The sequence below is a fragment of the Mus caroli genome, unplaced genomic scaffold, assembly GCF_978045245.1.
Source record: "Mus caroli unplaced genomic scaffold, Mus_caroli_1 scaffold_8, whole genome shotgun sequence".
NCBI classification, from domain to species: Eukaryota; Metazoa; Chordata; class Mammalia; order Rodentia; family Muridae; genus Mus; species Mus caroli.
The window spans coordinates 55,010,838-55,031,208 of record NW_028227263.1 but is presented as its reverse complement, the minus strand read 5'-3'; the positions used below and the strand labels follow the sequence as shown (position 1 = coordinate 55,031,208).

Genomic DNA, 20,371 nt, shown 5'->3' with positions numbered 1-20,371 from the left:
AGTTTCCCACAATTATACAAGATGGTTAAGTCCAAGGTGATAAATCTTTTGGAGATAGGTTCTTCTTCCTACAAGTTTATCTATGTGAATATCTACCTTTATCTGTCTTTATCAGTGTTTCGTTCCTTATTAGTGTGGTGGCTAAAAATGAGTAGAGGGAGTCTGTCACAGCAGCTTGTTAAGGCTCAGTCCATAACCTCGTTCTGGACAGGTACTCAATAATTGTAATTTAATTAATTTAAAATTAAAATAGAATTCAAAAGTTTACAAAAGTCAATGGAAAGTGTCAATGAAAGGCAAAAGAAAAAATTCCAATCAGCCAAGAGTGACATTTGCAGAACTTAGGAGGTGAAGTTTCTGCTTTGATTACAGAGAAACATATGGTGCTCCATGCCTTATGGCAAATATTTGCATTTTGAAAGCTTTTAATTACAAGGAATTACAATTCCACTGAGATCCTCATAGCTCTAGAATGGAGTTTAAAAAACAAATCAATATTACGTGTTTGTTAAATTATAACCTTGGTGGGAAATCAATAAAATGCTTGCTGAGAGAAATATTTGAGTACTCAACTGAACTGTGGCAATTCTTGCCAAAGGCTGAGTCTGATTATTTATTTAAGCATAATCATTAAGTGAACTACTTCATTATATCGGTATATTATAGTGACTCTTGTACACATACATTGCAGGGACACTAGTTCCCAAGCTACGCCATCTCCAGCTTCCTTGTGCTCTTCCTTCACTACCCCTACCTCTTGTTACCACCAAACTTTATTTTTAATGACTTTTAAGTGATTTGGTTAAATGACAATGAGAAAAAGTACAAGTTCTATATTGTAAGTACGTAGTTAGTCACTACATAAAGTGTTCAAAATTAATATATTTGCCTTCTCAATACATAGGTAGTAGATTCTATTCTACTGTGCCTCAGAACCCAGCCAAAGAAAACTCTCTTCTGACTACCCGTTGGTCAGTAGAAACCATCTGAAAAGAGACAGATAAAAAGGTTTTTATATAAAAAAAAAATCACTGAAATTCGGCAGTTCATTTGGCGTTTGAAAACATGTTGGGAGAGTATACTTAGAAAAGTCTTCGTATGGACTATAGCGAAGCCACAGATTCAAGTTTGCAAGTCAGTCAAACAGGAACAAACCAGAAGTTCAAAGTCAGTGGCCTTCAGCGAGTCGTGGAAGTCTGATTATCAAGGTATATCAATTTGGGAGAAATTAAGCACAACTGGGCAGTATCCTAGGGACTGAAAAGTGGACGAAATCAGTGGTGGTGGTGTGAGCTTGGAATGAAGGAGAAAGGAAAGGAAAGCCTGGGATTTAGGAGTCAAGGCAGTATGAAGAAGGTCCTGTCTGTGAGGACAAGGAATCGGTGATGAACGCTTGAAATAAGGAGAAAAGAAGTGAGGAAGCACTTCACTGACGGCTCCGAAGGTCAATGCAGGGGTGGGAGGGAGGCGACAGATAGAAGAGATAGAAAAGAGATAGAGGTGGATGAGTATTATAAAAAGAGATTAAAATTTTAAGAAAGAGCCACGTGTGCCGCATCCATAAAAATAAAATAAAATAAAATCTATTCATTACAGCTTTTCAGCTAAATCCAGTGCATTTAGACTTCTGTAGAATTTTTCATTTGAACGTGCTTCGCTCGCCACCTTGTGGCCAAAAGCAGATCCTGCACACAGAAGAACCAAAGCTGGAAGCAAACCAAACCCAAAGCAATTAGTGAAATATTTATCACAAATATTTGAGACAAAAAGTTAGCAGAAAGTTCATTCCGAGAATAAATATCAATAATTACTAAGATAAACCACAAACTATCTTTTTTTAATATTTTGCTCTCTCAAAACTCATGTATAATTCATATGTTGATTCAATTGTCTTAATCTTTATATTAGCTGGGTGATAGTTATTTTCCTGGATGACACCAGTTTTTTTTTTTTTTAATTTTTATTTGTTAGTGTATGCATTTGGGTCTATGATGTGTGAGTGCCGCCAGGCATGAGCATGACATGGTGCGCGTATGGAGGTCAGAGAACAAGTTTTCCCAGAATTAGCTCCATCATGGGATCTTGTGACCAACACAGGCTTCCAGGTTTATGGAAAAGGAGATTTTACCCTATGAGTCATCTCATTGGTCTGATAATGTCAAATTTTACTAAGAGTATGAAGTAACCACAGGTCCCGTACATTACAACGGAACACATGTCTCAGCCAATGTCCAACTACACCGCAGAAATTTGATTCTCAGAATTCCATGCTCTGATGTATGCCTAAAGAGTCTTCCAGGCATGCACCAGGAAACACAGGCAGGGATACTGCAGAAACATCCTTAACCTTTTGTTATTCCTGAAGGAAAATTCATAGAAATAATACATATGTTCTCAGCAGAGAGAGAGAGAGAGAGAGAGAGAGAGAGAGAGAGAGAGAGAGAGAGAGAGAGAGAGCACACATTATTGTAAACTGTATAATGAAATCTTGTACAAATTTTGAAAGAAGTGAACTAGGCTGACACGCATCGGGATGAGTGAGTTCTGTAACATCCTGTAATGTCATGAAATGCAGCTACAACAGTCCTGCTGACGTGCAGTCTTGAAGCAGACAAAACTTAAGTAGAGGTAGATGAGTGTGTGAGTGCCCACCTAATGGTAAGAGGTGCCACACATAGGCTGTTAGTCTTGGGGATTATTAGAAAGCACATTTAGCCAGTCCTAAGGAGCAAGCCAGTGAGCAGCAACCCTTCGTGGCCTATGCATCGGCTCCTATCTCCAGGTCCCTGTCCCATGGCCTGACTTCCTTTGATGATGGGCTGGTATGTGGAAGTGTAAGCTAAAGTCAAGTCATTCCTTTCTACAATTCTGTTGAAATGTCTTAAAACTGAAATTTCTGCAATTAAGAATCAACCTTTCAAGGGATTCTAAACAATCTTATGGATTTCCCAGATCTATAGCCTAGAGCCGACTATTTGAAATAGTGACAGAGTGTCATTTTTAGGCTTCCTCTTGCTGTGGTCAATTTCAATTTTTAGCACACCTGTCATGAAGATCACAAGCACATATACTCCAGCTACAGGTAATTTGATCCCTTTTCATAGTTTCAGCAGGCACCAGTGCAAGGTGTGTGTGTGTGTGTGTGTGTGTCTGTGTATCTGTGTGTATTCATGTATATGCATACGCACATATACATATATAAATACACATTAATAAAAATTAAAATATAAAAAGATGCATATGTGCCATAGATGTGTACCAATATAATAATACATTGACATCCATAGAAATTTATAGATTCAGTATAAAACTTCTAAAGAGTTAAGACTAAGTGTGAACACCCAGGGGCCTCTGTTGAGCATACTTATTTTTATGTTATGTTATTCTCTGTTGCTTATATAGCTACAGGGGACTGTTACAAACACATGAATCATTTCATAACGAATCTCAATTGATTTCTTACATGAAGTACTTGTTTTCTGAAACTCTAGGGGTTCTCGCTGTACAATCTGGGAACTTGGGGCTCTTCCATCTGTTCTCAATCGTTTTAACCATTTAAGGCTCTTCCTGTGAATTCAATCAGAACTATGAGTGAGAAGGAAGGTTTCTAACTCAGCATTACACCAGATGTTCAGATTCACTAAGGAAAAGCAGTGGCCATTTGCATGAAATGACTGTCTCAGGGGCTCCAGAACCTACTGCTTACAGAGCCCTTGTCCTGAGCCTAGACCTTCCCAATGTTCACCGGCACCAGACTCCTCCCTCTTTTTTTCTCAGGTGATAGATGGCCTCAAGAATGAGCTGATTTAGTCACCAGCTACTAACAGTTTTTTTCTGTTTTTAATTATGTATGATCTGTTCTGAGAAAAGATGAGGGGCATTTATAGGAATAAGATGTATGAGTATTTGAAAGGTTTCTGTCCTTAAACAGGAAAATGTTTATTCTATGGACATCGAATTCTCCTTCCTTAAAGTTGGACAGAGGCAGATCCCAGTGCCCTGAAGACTTTGTAACATGTCTATAAGAGTCTCCCAGCTGCACTACCCCACTTCTGCCAGCTTTGTTCCACAGATAGAGTGAGCTATTTTTCGCACTGTGGGAGAAACCACGTAACATGAGATCTTTCCCATCTTCAGCATTTCAGATGCATTATTCTGAAGTGTTAATTGTGTCCACCTTGAAACTCCAAAGCAACTCATCTCCATGTTTCCTTCTAGATGCTGGTAACCATCACTCTATTCACCTTGTCTGTTCATTTTACCAGTCCTGCTCCAGCACATGAGTAAAACTACACAGCAGTTGCTTCTTGCTATTTGCCTATTTGGCTCTGTGTACTCTCCCCGTGGTTCATCTGTGTTGAAGAAGGTGTGACCCGTTGATTCTGAGGCTGAATGAGCGTTCGCTCTCCATATGCATTGACTTCATTTGTGTACTCATTCACCGACTCACACACGCCAGAGTCGCTTCTCCCTCAGCTATTGGGACTCCTCCTGCACGTATCTCTTTAGGATGCTGTGCTCTATCCTTAAGTCCTACACCCAGAAGTATATCTACACAACCTGGCTGCAGGGAAGCTCTCCTGACTCACAGTCATCCCCCGTCACTCACGCCTCATCAGAACACTGCATCAGTACTGGGCTCACACTGAAGTCTTTCTTAACTCTGGCACTCATGACAAAACCTTGTATGCTTTATAATGCAGTTGGCCCAGCTGTTCCCAGAAGGTAAGCTAATCCTCTCAGGCCCCATTCCCTCCCTTTGGACAGTGTCTCCACATCTTCTAGTGAATAGGAATCCACTTTGGGACTCTCTTGGAATGTCTTCTCATTTCTTTAACTTGTTAAAGGTTTTCTTTTTTCTGTAACTTTGAATACAACTAAAGTTCCACACCCCCAAACTACTTTTTTCTTATGCGTTTTTAATCCAAATAACTCATTCTTACAACTCCTAACCTAGATTCTTCCTTCATGGTTAAACAAATTTAATCAAATTATGGAGGACCAAAAAAAAAAAAAATAAGGTAAAGAATATTACATTTGGGGAGTAATGCACTGTGTTTATTAATTCTGTGTACCAGATAAAGCATTTATTCAATAGATGAAGACAAGCAAAAAAAAAAATAGTAAAATAACTACATACTCCCTGGACCATGATATATTTGAGGAGAGGGTAGAAGTTGTTCATGGGTTTTAGAGGTAAATTTTCTGTGATGGTTGGGGAACACACACTAGGTGAATTTTATTAGCCTGGTGGGAGCTTTCAGTTTACAAACACACAACATATAAAATACTCCTACCATAAAGATCTCACTTGGATGGTAGGTTTTATCCAAAATATTTCAATTCTTTTAAATACGTATTTCTCTCAAATTTTCAGGAATTTTCAGGAAATTCAGAGTTTGTAACAGGGATGAAAATACTCTAAATTTTAATTTCATTCTAACACAACTTTTATGACTTGGTACCAAGAAGTTTCCAGGAACCCAGTATAAGGACCTATCTACAGGCATCCCAGTTTCTGAAAAGGGAAATTATGCTCTCTTAGTCATTTACATGACGGGGATCAGCTGCTTTTTGTGCCAGCTTGATGACCTCTTGCTCTTTAGGAGTAATCTGAGGTGTCTGATTCTTGAGGAAACTGCCCTGTTATAACCTCAATGCACCTCTGTGGGAACACATACATTGTATGCTTTAGAAAGTATTTTCATCATTTTGGAGATGTATATGTTAAATATAGAATTTCTCAAACTGTCCCGACTGACAATTTTCAGTCACATCTGGGAGATGTGACATGACAAAGAGGGAGCTCAGTGAGGACTGGACCCCGAGTTGTCCCTGAATACTGTCAGACTTACTCACTCATTGTAAATGCTCAGTGCAAGGGGAGATGAATGAAAATCTACAAACTCGGTCAGTGTTGGCCCATTTCCCTGCCGAATTAAGGCAAAGCAAAGAGATGAGAAGACCCCGTTTTGGAAGAAAGAGGTGGGAATTTTTATATAAAATAAAAAATGCAATAATAACAAAAAAGCCAAAAATTCATACAGCAACACACTTTGTAGAGAGCCCTATTTAAACATCAAGAAGAACAACAGGTAGGGAGATAGGAAATACCAAATGGCTTCAGAAAAAAGAACCTCTAAGCTAGTTTGGATGGATTGTTAATATGAAGAGATATTGTGCAAGGGTAGGGAGGCATTTCCAGCACTGTAAAAGAGGAGGCAAAGAGATCAAGAGTTCAAAGCTTGACTTGATTAATTAGTAATGAGTTCCAGACCATCCTGGACTACATAGTGATAACTTGTCTCAAAAAGAACACAGGTATTTAAACTTCAGCATGAGATACAATGTGTATAGTGCCAGTGTGTCTGTTCTTTATTCTTGAATAGCAAGAAACTTCGGGGAGGTTTTGATATAGTCAAACATTTATTTTAGAAAGTAACTAGGGATTGTTGAGTAACCACTCAACAATGGGATTGGTTGATAGAAAGTTATCAGTCAAAGGGTAGTTATTAGATAGCTTTATTTATTCAACAAACATTTATTTACCATTTATTAAATATTTATCAGAGAATTGTAAAATCTTAATCTTATGATCAGCCCAAGAAAAACATACAGTCAAATAAATAGACAAAAAGCAAAATGACAGAAAATGAAAACATTGTGTATGTGCACAAGTTTGTTGTGAACTTTACCCTAATCCCATTGGACTCTAATGGAAGTGATTAAATCCTGGAGGCTCATGAGAAGTGACATGACTCTACCTGATCCCTAAAGTGAAGAGATGGCAAAAGGTCTCTTAATTACTTAGGTTGCAAATAACTTGTGCTGTGATGGGATGAGATGTGAAAAGAGGAAGAGTTAGAGAAAAGAAACTGGGTGGGTAAGAAAGGCTTGAAATGTGTTTAGAAAGGGAAGCAGGGGCAAACTCAGAGATTCTTGGGAGATAAAGTGAGCCTGGTGGGAGAACTAACAGTGGAAATGCACAGAGGTGTATGAGAGTCCCTGCTGAAATGGACTCCATGTGACCAATGATGTGAGGTTCTATCACTGCATGCCAGAAGGGACCTGGGATGACTGTGCTGCACACCACTGCCTTCTTAGGGCTGCTCAGCCCCATAGAACCAACTTGGCTTCCCTCGGATAGAAAGTCATGTTCCAGCAACTCCATGTAGTGATATGAAAAAGTTACTTAATTTTTCTCTGTGTCTATGTTCCCAAAAGAAAAATAGAGGAAATAAAATAGTATCTGCTTATGATCTCATGGAAGTTTTTTTTTTTTTTAGGATGATATATTAAAGACTTTAGTACACACAAAAATCATTTCTTTCAGTGGATCATTCAGTTACCTACTTGAGCAACTCACTCAATTATAAAATGCATTCCCAAAGACATTACATTACATACTGTTTTCTTTGGCAAATATTTAAGTGTAATCGTAAAGAAGCAAATTTACTTGTGGAAATACTGACATATATGTAATCGTCTATTTATAAAACAATATTTTTTAGCTGGAATCTATTGCCAGCATTACAGTTTCACCTTTGTCTTTGGACCCTCCATTTTCCTACATTCCTTTATCGCAGAAACTGTGGGACAGAGGCAACTGGGTCAGAACACTGTGATGGACCACATTGCTTTCATGATAGAAAACTGAGAGAGCTTGAGTTCTCTGGCTTTGGTATCTTCCTCATCATACAAGATAATGCACACTGGTAAAGGAAGCATGATAACGTCCTAGGAGAAGACTCAGTGGTACGAAGTGTGTCCTGCTCTTGTAGATTACCCACATTTGTTCCTAGTACCCAGGTAGAGAAGCTCATAAATGCTTTTGACTCCAGCTCCAGGGGAATGCAATACCTCTGGTCTTTCCAGACCCCTCCCTCAGGTGCACATCCACCTACACACACACAGACACACACATGCACACACTCACTCACAAACACACTCACATGCATGCACAGTGCACACTGGGGGTTCAGAGAGAGAGGGGAGATCAAGAATAACACAGATCATCCTTCCTTCCTTTCTTTCTTTCTTTCTTTCTTTCTTTCTTTCTTTCTTTCTTTCTTTCTTTCTTTCTTTCTTTCTTTCTTTCTTCCTAGCCTATTGAGGGGGAAAAAAAACCAAATAGTCAAACTAATTCATCTGGAGTATGAACACAATTGTTCCCAGTTCTTGCTTTATGTTAACTTGTACATTCCTGACATTTTAAATTATGTAGCCACTGATAATATATAATTTGTTGAATGCATGTCAGTCTCTGAGTGTCACAGAGGAAAGAAAAGGAAATGGATACCTGGAATACACTTGACATAGGCACACAGCCTTCCCAAAAGAGTCCAGGAGATATGCTGGGTTCAGATGAGGATGTGATTTCATTCTGGGGTAGCAGATATGGTTGGAAGGCTTGTGCATGAACCAAACTAACTCCATGTTATTTCTGAGCATACATAATAAACATAGGCAGAGGATGCAAGCATGACCAGAGAAGATAAGAATCCTTTACATTTCAAAAGAAATCGAAAAGCACCTACTGAACGTTTAGAGCAGTGTTTCTCAACCTGTGGGAGCACAACCCTTTTGAAGGTAAACTGTCTCCTTCACGGGGTCACCGAAGACCACTGGAAGAAACATATACATTGCAATTGATAAAAATTAGCAAAATTACAGTTAGGAAGTAGCAACAAAAATAATTTTATGGTTGGATGTCACCACAACATGAGGAGCTGCAATTAAAGGGACACAGCATTAGAAAGGCTAAGGACCACTGCTTTACAAGATGAAATCACATCCTTGGCATGTTAGTCTGCCTGTGTTCAAGTGGGTTTTGTGCTATTTCCTAGGTATGTGCCAGGACTGAGGACTTGAAAAAAAGAATGTACGTCCTTCTTAATAAATGCAGTCATTTGAAGCTATATTATATTAATGCCAGTCTCAGAAAGACATATACCATATTTTTCATCATTTGTTGTTCTAATATCTTATATTGATGTATAAAATCATGTATTGTGTTATAAATGAAACCAGGGGGACAATAGCAGTGGGAGGGAAATACAGTAGTATTGGAGGCCACAGACTCACTGTGTAACACAAACTTGTAAAAAAATGACCTTATATAACACAGTGCTGTTACAGAACATTTATTCATATTATCTCATTGGTTTCCTATAGCATCAACCACCATGTCCCAAAGCCTGATTTTTATAAAGTGTGGGTTAGTTTCAGAGATCTTTCATAGTTGCCCAAAGCCCCATTGCTTGTTAGTGGTGGAAACAGAATTGAATCCCAGGACACTGAGGCACAGGGATTTGTCCTCACATTTTTAATCCTATCGCCAACATGAACAGTTTCTCTTTCCATGGGCTTCTGGGGAAGTGTCAGCTTCTCTCTTCCATGGTGCGTGCTTCTCACTGGTGCTGCAGACTCACAGCTGGTGGACTGAGTCAGACAGAGACTGCCCACAGGATCTTACTGTTCTCCAATGAATCCAGTAGCAGGGAGCCACGGAGTGTTACTCAGATAGTATTTGAAGTTTTGCCTCCAAAGGACAAACTAATTGCTGGGCTCTTTCTGAAATCATCACTTTGATGGCTTAGTATTGGAGCCACTTGACGTCAAAAGCTGATCCCCCACAGTCATCCCACAAGTAGTTCTTCCTTCCTATATTTCTAACGTGGCAGTGACTACCCTGGTCTCCATGCTTCATCCAGCCCCAAAATTAACTCAGCTGAACTTGAATGAGGATTTCATAGGGCCAGAGCATGTTCCCTTGCACAAAATACACTGGGCCTTCTTTCCTTCAGCACCAATCCTTGATCATGCTTAAATGTTCTGTTTTCTGAACTATTTTATTACCCCAAATAATACATATAACTCAATGCATGGAATTAACAGTCACCTGGAAATAGTCCCTAACAGCAGATAAATATTTATCATCTCAGAATTTTGTTCTTCCTCCCATACACTTAGGTATGTTTTTACATGCTTATATGAGACTGCTACTCACCTATGTATGACCTGCTGAGTCAAGAGTCATCTCTTTGAGATGGCTTCATCTATGTGGCATTTGTTTCTTTCTTTCTTTCTTTTTTTTTTTTTTTTTTGGTTTATTCGAGACAGGGTTTCTCTGTGTAGCCTTGGCTGTCCTGGAACTCACTTTGTAGACCAGGCTGGCCTCGAACTCAGAAATCCACCTGCCTCTGCCTCCCGAGTGCTGGGATTAATCACATCCCGGCTGTGGCATTTGTTTCTTGTTGCTCTAACTTGGTGCACGAAAAGCCAGGGAACTCGTTCCGTTCCCTCCTATGTGTTACCTTTTTTTCTTTCTTTAAAATCTCTATGCTCCCAGGAACATCAGACAACACTGCCAGGGGCTTCAGTAATATTATTTTCCTAACACATTATTATGGTACCTGACATTTAGTAGGGGTTCAGTAAAACTGGTGTGTTTGTGGGCATCCTGACAGATTGTCTCATAGGGGAATGGAAACAGATTAAGAAACTGAGGAGGAAAAGGTAGAATTATTTCTCTAGTTTCTGCCACTTTTAAAATCACTACAAGTCATGTACAGCATCAAATGTCTTAGAAAAACAATTTAGGCTAAGTACTGATTATACACAAGGGTATAAGATATCTCCTAAGTCTTTCCATGTAATGCCGCTTGGCAGATTCCTGCGATAGAGGCATGTTTCTACTCTCTTGGTGAGTCGTAGAGACTGTAATGAGTTTCCCAAGATTATATGGTAGGTGGTGGACTAGGAGCTGTCCAAATCATCTCTTCAGAACATGATTCTTAGCCACTACTGAGATTTTATGACGTTCCTTAAATTCAGTGGCCTCAGGAGTGGAAGGATAAGAATTCAAATAATTGTTCATATTTTTCTTCCTATTGCTGATAGAAGCAGCTGAATGAAAGTTTACTCTTGGGGGGTGAGGGGGGCTACAGTCTTATTTATATAACAAAGCTGAAGACTGCAAAGATCTTGAGATTTCATGAAATGGGGGAGTTACCATTTGTCCTGAACCTTAGTGTACACCTGGAATACAGTGCTGTATTCAACTCCTCTACTTTTATGAAATAAGTCCTGTTTCTTTTATGCATAACTGTAGTCAAATGAAGCTCAGAGATACTCAAGAACTTCCCAAAGGTCTCTCAGGAGGCAAGTGTCAGAATGGAAGTTTGGACTCATGTTTCCATAGCTAGAACAGACTTTTCCTCGACCATGTTGGGCTGCAGCTTGCTGACAGATGAAGGCTGTCTTGAAACACATCTTCACAGTGTATTTTGAAGATCCTCTAAGCCTCTTTCCTTCACACTTGGAAATCAGAGTGACACCATCTTCTTTGTCCAGTTCTGAGAACTACCTGAGAAAAGACCATTTAAAAATAGCCTTTTAGCCTAAAAAACAAAACAAAATCAAAACAACAACAACAACAACAACAAAAACCTGCGTGCTACCTATGTAAATTTAATTCACAACACTGCACCTCAGACTGGGGTTCCATTTTGATATAAGTCTTAGGGTTTCCATTGGTATGAAAAGACACATGACCAAGGGAACATTTAAATGGGGACAACATTTAATTGAGGATAGCTCACAGGTTCAGGAGGTTCACTCCATTATCATCATACCAGGAAGGCAGAGTCCAGGCAGGCATGAAGCTGGAGAAGGAGCTGATAGTTCTACATATTTATCCAAAGGAAGCCAGGAGCACACTGTCTCCCACAAGGTTAGGAGGAGGTAATCATTGCCCAGCCCTACAGTGACCTACTTCCTCCAAAAAGGCCACACCTACTCCAAAAAGTTACACCTCTTAAATAGTGCCACTCCCTGGGCCAAACATATTCAAAACACCACAACATATTCAAAGAAATCAGGTCTGTTTAACTCTTGGGTGACTCCCTGGGTGAATCTGGCTTCCCTTGAATCTGGACCCAGCTCAGGAAAAGACTGTACTCTTGACTGGGCTTCTAGAATCTTCTCTGGACAGATGGAGGGCAGCCCAAAGTAACAGTAGGGTCTCTCTTGATTATTCAAATCATCAGTGCTTTAAAAAGAATCTTGAGAGCCATTAAATATTCATGAAGGCATCCTTGCTGGCAGCTTCTCCATTGTAGGTAATTACAGAGGGTTTAAAATATCTGACGTTGCTTGGAAGCGCACAAAGCTCTGTCAGCTGCAAGCAGACAGCTGATTTGTAATTTAATTAACATCCTGGCTCATCCTGTTCTCTGTGGCAAAAAGCAAGCTAGTATTTCCTTTTAGTCGAGTGTTTGTCTGAAAAAAATTCAAGTTAAGTGCCTGGAAGAGGGGTTCATCTCTCACTCCAGTGCTCTTCTTGCCCATGTCCTGCTCCAAATCTGATTAAAAAAAAAAGAAAGAAAGAAAGAAAAAGTCTTCTTCTCAAGGGTTCATTGGGCTGCCTGTGGGTTATTTTCCTAAAAGGTGCAAAGGCGAGAGAGAAAAAGAGACAGAGACAGCGTCAGAGATAGAGAGAGGTCAGTAAGCTTTGACCTACTTTTTTTTTCCAGGTCTTTGAATAATAGATTTGCAGACAGACTGGGCCAGACAATTCATTCAACATTTATTGAGAACCCACTTGGTATCAGGTACTGCAATCAGGGTTGAACAAAACAATTAGGGGCCTTGTTCCTACACATGTGTCAGTCCATGGGGCAAAGAAACATCAAGAAAATGATCACAGAAATGTTGCCCCCCTGAAAGATGACAAAGGGAGGAGCAGTGCAGTGGAGGATGAAGACTCAGGAGAGAAACAGTGAAAATGATGTAATATCTGTCTCACTCTTTCTCTTCCCATATTCCTTCTATTCCTTTACATCTGAGAAGAAAGAGAAGCCTGATCTAGTCAAAATACCATTCAAGAATTTATTTTAAATTAATGAAGTGAACATACAAAACAAGAATCAGTGAGCTGACCCATTCACTACACTGAGGAGTCTTCATCTTCTCTTTCTTCTGCTCCTTGTTGTCAGCCACCACCTTCTATACCCAGCCCCCACCTCCACCCCCTGTTTTCCCCACTTGTTTGTTCCTGAAATGTAGCAAGGTGGGAAGGCTGCAGCAGGTGCAGGGCATGGCTAGACACAGGTTAAGGGTCACAGGACAACCAAGAAAAATAGAAAGGAGCTGGAAAAATGCCAGCTCTCTACTCACAGGCCTCAAATAAGTCAAATATCTACAATGATCAGACTTTATGAATAACACCCCCCACCCCACCCCCCCACTTAACACGCCTGGCAGTTCTGCTGAACTGTTCGGAGAGGAAATAAAAGCTCATACTTTCCGCAGTTCATTTCTTGAGCCTCCTTCCTTCTCCCAGCTGGTTATTTTCTGTGTTCTGAGTTGAATTTACATATTTCCTAGGAATCATCACTTCCTTTGCAGATTTGTTATTTATTTCATCTTCTCACTGACTCTACACTGCTCCTGAAATAGGTTTTTCCTGTTTGCGGAATAACTCCTTTTGCAAAGAAGTTTTCTCTCAGCAAAGTCCCTCAGCCAACTGGCTATGGAGCATTCTGGTGGAACATTATGGGACCTGAAAGTAAAGATTTGCTTTTCCACCCTTGGAGAGCTTAGGTGACAAAAAGGAGTGAGATTTGACACAGGAATACTGGTTTTTCATACAACTAACAGGAGCAACCTGAGCAATTTCTACATAGCAGGCTAGTGTAAACAGCATTCTTTCTTTCTTTTTAACAATAAAATAGAATTTTAATGTTCTTAAACACTAATAAAGCAGTGATAGTCATAATGTCCTTTTCACAAGCGTGCTACGGAATGTTATGGAACTTTTGAACACTTAACTAAAATGTTTTTGTGATCCAGATAATTTTAATAATACAAATTAGGCTTACAATAATTGTTTACCAGTGATCATTAACTTTAAAACTTATTTCTTTACTTTGCTTCACAGCAGAGCTTCACAAACTACTAAGCTCAATGTCTTTTTTTTGTTTTACTTCCTTTTTTAAAAATATTTTTATTAGGTATTTTTCTCATTTACATTTCCAATGCTATCCCAAAAGTCCCCCATGCCCCCCCCCCACTCCCCTACCCACCCACTCCAACTTTTTGGCCCTGGAGTTCCCCTATACTGAGGCATATAAAGTTTGCACGACCAATGGGCCTCTCTTTCCAATGATGGCCTCAAACCTGCTTCACAGCATTGCTTTAAGCCTTAAATAGCAAACCTCTTTCATATTCTTTGCAATGCGTTTTCTGGTTGTATCTTATAGATGTACGATGTTGTGGTATCACCAAGAACTCAGAAGCACACATACATGTTCTGGCTTTCCTTGGCTTTTGATTTATATCACACACACCCCCTTTTATCTTCTTCCTTACCTCCCTCTCTTTCTATATCCATATTTCTCTCCTTTCTCGCTCTTCTGTCTTGTGCCAACCCAGGCTGCTAGTCAGAAAGGAGAGTAGAGTACTTTTTGTTCAACAAAAGATAAACAGATTTTTATTTATGAGAACTTGGCAGACTTCCAGCTTCTGGATCATCTGTGATCTGCTCTGCCAGCCTAGCACCCCCTTCCAAACTGCCAGAGAACCTCCTGTGCTGGACTAAGACTGTTCATGGTCCTCTGAGTTCTGGGTACTTCCGGATGGTTCTGGCTCACACACTAAGGTCTAATGTGCTATGCAGACCCTAGCAAGAGTTCTTAATTTTAATCTATTCACATGAGAGACAGCAGTAGCTAAAAAAAGATGTAGATATTTGCATGCATGTTCTGCTTGGTGGGATTTTTGATTAGATAGACTGGATCATAGGTCAAATAATTTAAAGTCAATTCTGTTAAACTTACAGATATGGATCTCTCATTTTGTGTCATATAGGCACTGAAATGTCCAACACCTAAATGTATTTCTGATTCGTAGCCATCATGTACTGTAGATACATGGGAAAACAATTAATAGTATAACCATTAATCCCTGATTAGAATCAGTACGGAATGTTATACTACATACAAGAAGGGACAAGAAAGATACATTGGTGTTCCTAACAGTCACAGAAATGCTATGCACCTTCTTGGCTCTGATTATTGCAGCTATAAAAAGCTGATTTGTTTGAATCCAGTGTTGAGTGAAGTTTAACCTTAAGAACAGGGAGAAGGAGTCCTGACGACAGAGACAAAATTCTCCAAGTAAAATTGACATAGAAGAGTTGGTAACATAGAACTCCTGGCTAGTAGCATGGCTCCTGCCTCTATTCTCATTAAAGATGAAGGAAGGGAAGTTTCTTGACAAAGGGTCAGGGTTTTTGTTTCTGTTGTTGTTTTGTCTTCAAGTAGATTGTTCTCAAATAGATCACACTGAAGCATGGAGCTAAGAAGACTAATCCACAGATTTCAAGTCAGAGGCCATTCCTCATAGCCTCCCTTCTCTGCCACCACCACAAACCTTCCAAAAGAGCCCCGAGTGGCATTAGTAACTTCCCAAGCATCTGTAGAATGAAAGATGACTAAGCTGACTCAGAATCTCCTATAAAGTTGTGATCCCAACAGAATTGTTCAATCTCCCTTGTTGGGTGAACACCTTGGGAATGTGTTTTTCACATCAGGTACAGTTTCTTAATATCAGTATTAGTTTTTCAGGTAACTTCTAGGTACATAGGAGAGAGGAGTTTTTCATTCTCCAAGGGATATCTTACCAAGAAGTGAATAGACATGAACTTTGAAAAGGTATTTCTATGAGTTTAGGTAGAGGGACAGGTCACCAAGACAACATGGTTACTTTCCTTGCTTGTGATAAATTTCTGATACACATGTGTTTTTTTTTTTTCCTTATGTCCAGGTCACCATATAATTAAGGCAGGCCTTGAACTTGTGACCTTCTAATGCCTTTGTGCTTTGTATAAAATTTAGTTCTCCTTATATATCCATTGAGATCCCATCTTAAGCTTGCAAGCTTCAGGCAAAGTTGATTCTGTTCAATTTTTGCTTCCATAGAATTTGATTCTGTATGTGGCCATCATCACTGTCTACAGTGGTTTCACTATGTGTATGGATAACTCAGTTAAAATCTTGTATCATTCTTGACTACAAAACTTTGTTGCACAAACAATATGGTTGTGATTCTCCTTAAACTTGGTTTTATAATGCTTTATAATGAAAAAAAGTTATATCTAGCAAATATTTCTGTATCTCAACATGCTAAAACCTATGTATTCCCTCAATTTCCTCAAAAGACATGGACAACTCCGTTAAGTAAACAACTGTTAAACATAGATGATAGATACTTATCTAAGGAGTTTGAGATGTTAACCCAGATTGGCAGAAAAATTGGAAACACACCTATACCATAAAGGATTATAACTTTTCAAGCACAAGAAGCTATGAGAACAGTTTTAAGATAAAAAGTTATATACAACTGTTACATAATCAGATGAAGTTACGGTACAACGTGGGGTTTTATGACAGGGTCTTACTATGCTATGTAGCCCTCTGGCCAAAAGCCTGGGCTTGATTCAAACTCACAATTCTTTTTCCTCTGCCTCCCCGATCCTGTCATTAGAGTTGTGCCCCACCATTCCTGGCTAAACCATATACTTTTTTAAATGGTCAAGATAATAAAAATTATATTGTATATAATTTGCTGAAGTTAAAAGAATACTTCAAGTCTATTTATGATGTTGCTGTAGTTCATAGCCACTCAGAATGGAGAGAGAAAAATTCAGAAGTGATTGAGGTCTGGCTCATGCAGTGGTGCTGATAGCAGCTCATCACAGACGGAAACTTGAACTCTGTAGGCAATGGCAGCCATGACATTTGTCTTCTCCCAGTGAAAACATAACTGATTTAGATAGTCTATACTTCGGAGGGAGAGTTCCTCTTCAAATTATTAATAGCATTAGAGGCCCCTTGGTCTAGCAAACTTTATATGCCCCAGTACAGGGGAAAGCCAGGACCAAGAAGTGGGAGTGAGTGGGTAGGGGAGCAGGGCGGGGAGAGGGGACTTTTGGGATAGCATTTGAAATGTAAATGAGAAAATATCTAATAAAAAAATTTAAAAAAAAGAAAAAGAAAAACCGAATCATGATATTTACAATTTTGCAGAACTGTTCAAACCTCATCTCAGTGTGTATTCTCAGTGATATTTTTCTATCAGGCTCCCACTGAATCTCCAGAATTAACTTCATCTCCTTATGGGATTAAGTAATGTACTATAGGTAGCAGTAAAGACAATCAAGTTGGAATTATCTGGACTGGATCCCATAGCTAATCTCCCTATAGTTGATGACCTTGAAAAGTTATCTTAACTTCCCAAAGCCTTAGTTTTGTCTCAGTCAAAATGTAGTATCACAGAAGAATGGCTGAAATGGAAGCAGACTATGGGAGTCCTTTATCAAGTGCCTTTATGACACTATAGGATTTTTTTTTTAATTTTTGAGATTTGTACTGCATAGACTCCCTAGAAATGCATGTATTGATAATAATCAGCTCTGAGAATGGATGACAAAGTGAATCGTTAACCCTGTGGTGTTTTTTTTTTGTTGTTGTTGTTGTTATAAAATTATGAGTCTTACTGAAAACTGATATTCAAGGCAACATACTTTTCATGTCAAAAATAAGTGAAAATATATTCAGAAGAAGACAGAATTTTCTTGACTGGGTGTAGTAGTTTTGATGTAAAGTGAAACTTGAGAAGGCACTTATGACAACAACTGGATCCTTATTCCAAAGTCCTTGTGTAATACATAGGACATAAAGATCAAGCAAGACCATCAGACGAGTGGATTAGCTGGGTTGGGAGGCAAAATTGTCTCCTTTATTTTTCCTACAAGGTCAAATGCTTTGAAATAGGGTTCTTTCCCAAAAAAGATCATTCTGGAAAGAGGAGGCCATGAAGAGATCAAGAGATAGGGTGTCAAGCCTTGGAGACACAGACCATGACTGAAGAGGGAGAACTCCCAATAAGGAGAGAGTTCCCTAAGATCATTTCTTGTCTCAAGATTTTTCTCTCTGAAGCTTTCTGAAATTTGCATGGATATCTTTAGCAATGGCCTTTGCAAGGGAATTCTTCCCCTGCTATGGGAATATGGAGAACTGGTTCATGGAAGGGGAAAGGAAACAAGAGAAAGAAGTGGTACCTCTTACCCTCTAGATTCATCTGAGCAGACTCTGGCTTCATTTGGGAAATTCTTTAAAAATTAGCTTAATTCCTCAAAATTATAATATTTTATCCTAGAATGCAACTAACCCAAATCAGTGTTCTTCCTTGGGGTTGAACTAAAGTCAAACCAATTAACTTCCCTTTAGAGCTTATAGAAATATCATGGGTGGAAATTTTTCTTCATTATCAGGGGAATTTTAAACTTTTGATGGATCCTGCAGCAAAATTAAGTGTATATCAGAGTTCTAATGTATTGCTCTGTAGTTTTTTCTCCACCTGTGACTGAAGCATAATAGCATCTATGTAGCTAGTTACTCTAGTTATTTGCAGGATAAAAAGAAGATCCTCCCATTTCATATATATATATATCACATCATATATATATATATCATCACACATATATATATATGTGTGTGTACATATACATAAATATATATGTATATACATATACATAAATACATATACACACACACATATATATATGTATATATATATATATTATTTGTTACCAGTTCTTCTTTGTCTCAGAAATACAGTATATTGTCATGACAAAATATTGTTCAGCGTTGCCTAATATTGATACAGTTTTACTTGTACTTGATCTTATTTACAGTGACTACTTAAAGAGTTTATAGCCAAACATTTGGTAATGTCAACATGAGTCATACAGTATGTCCTGCCTAGTTCAAACTATTAGAATCCCTTCCTAACACTGATACATCCTTTCCCTCTTTTGTTTTCTGCCAGAAGTATCGATACCAAGATGAGGACGGTCCACATGATCATTCCTTACCTCGGCTAACTCATGAAGTAAGAGGTCCAGAACTTGTGCATGTGTCGGAAAAGAACCTCTCTCAAATAGAAAATGTCCACGGATATGTCTTACAGTCTCACATTTCTCCTCTGAAGGTCAGTCAGATTATTCTTTACATATTATGACTGCTTATTGTTGTCAGTCCTGATTGCTAAAAGGCATTCTTGTGGGCCTGATTAAATGAGGCTTTGTAAACTGTAATTGTGGCCACTGGTTGTAAAGATGCTTTCTGCGGTTTGGAACCCAACCTGGTATTTCTGGGAAATATTTTTATTACCATTGTTTGAATGTCTGGAAAATCCTTTTAGTTGTTGAAAAAGGGCAGAGCAACAGTTTGAGAGTGAAAACTTGACAGGGGAATCAAACCATATTAAGGGAAGAAAGAAAACACGGTGGCACACCGTGGCTTGCTCAAATGCTCTCCTTCTGACAGCATGCCTGGTCTCAGATGAAACCAAGGAAGTAAAGCTATTCTAATCATACCTAATGATTGCCTGCTGTCTAAACTACAATGGAAAATGTGTGAGCTGGCTCCTCAGTGCCTTGGTTTTATTCCAGGGGAAATGGTTTCCACCGGCGTCTTTCTGTTTGTTATCATGTTTTTACCAACACTTTCTGCCTTTTAAGTTTTAATTACATACAATTTATGATCACTGGTATTTTGATAAGGGAACATTCAATAAGAATGAGAGCTTTCTCTACTCCTTGGTTGCTGTTTTATCTACTGACCTAATGCTACTCAATCTTGTGCTTTTGATAGAAGGCTTGTAGGCACTCATTAATTTTTTAAAAGAAATTGTGCTGATTGATCCTTCAGTTACTACCGAGGTTTGTTTTATTATTCAGATCACTAGCTTCCTTAGTCCTTACCAAAAAATTAAAAAATATATGACTATAAAAGTTGCACTAGACCAGAGGTTCTCAAAATGTGAGTCATGAGCTGCACCCTTTCCCATGGAAGGCCAAGCAACTCTGTGGCAGGGTTCTATATCAAAACCTGTCAGGTGGAAAGCATGACATTTAGTCATCTAAATCATGAGCAACTCCACTATGCATACCTGCCAGTGATGCTTGTCTGTGGTCATTGTAAGATATAGGCTCTGCCTGAACTACTCCAAGCAGGTGTTGCCTCCTTTTTCTTGTTCCTAGAAATCTCAGAGCCTGAATGAGGGCTCAGCAGTGGTTTTGTGGGGAGAATTCTACACATTCTCCAGAAAAGGAGTCAACACAGCTGTCCTCAAATTTCTTTCTCACTGGAACAATCCACGATTCTGCATTGTTCGGATGAATACTTAGCTTATTCCAGCTCTTATACCAACACCTATAAATTGAAGCATGGCAGGAATGGGAGACTGCATTGCATTGAGTACTTGTGTTCGATTTATTATTCCTACCTGGTTGAACCTCCTG

The 20,371-nt window shown here is 39.0% G+C and overlaps 1 protein-coding gene across 10 annotated transcripts in view; it reads left to right on the top strand.

Annotated features, from left to right (window-relative positions):
- Dlg2 (discs large MAGUK scaffold protein 2) overlaps window positions 1-20,371 on the top strand; it is a 2,003,181-nt gene that overhangs the window by 998,378 nt on the left and 984,432 nt on the right. For 9 of the 10 annotated variants that reach the window (XM_085841534.1, XM_029479404.2, XM_085841522.1 and 6 more), the window contains one exon: window positions 18,895-19,056. In XM_085841534.1, coding sequence (XP_085697660.1) covers window positions 18,895-19,056 — 162 coding nt within the window. The remainder of the gene's footprint in view (window positions 1-18,894; window positions 19,057-20,371) is intronic. The other variant, XM_085841527.1, reaches the window with a different exon arrangement.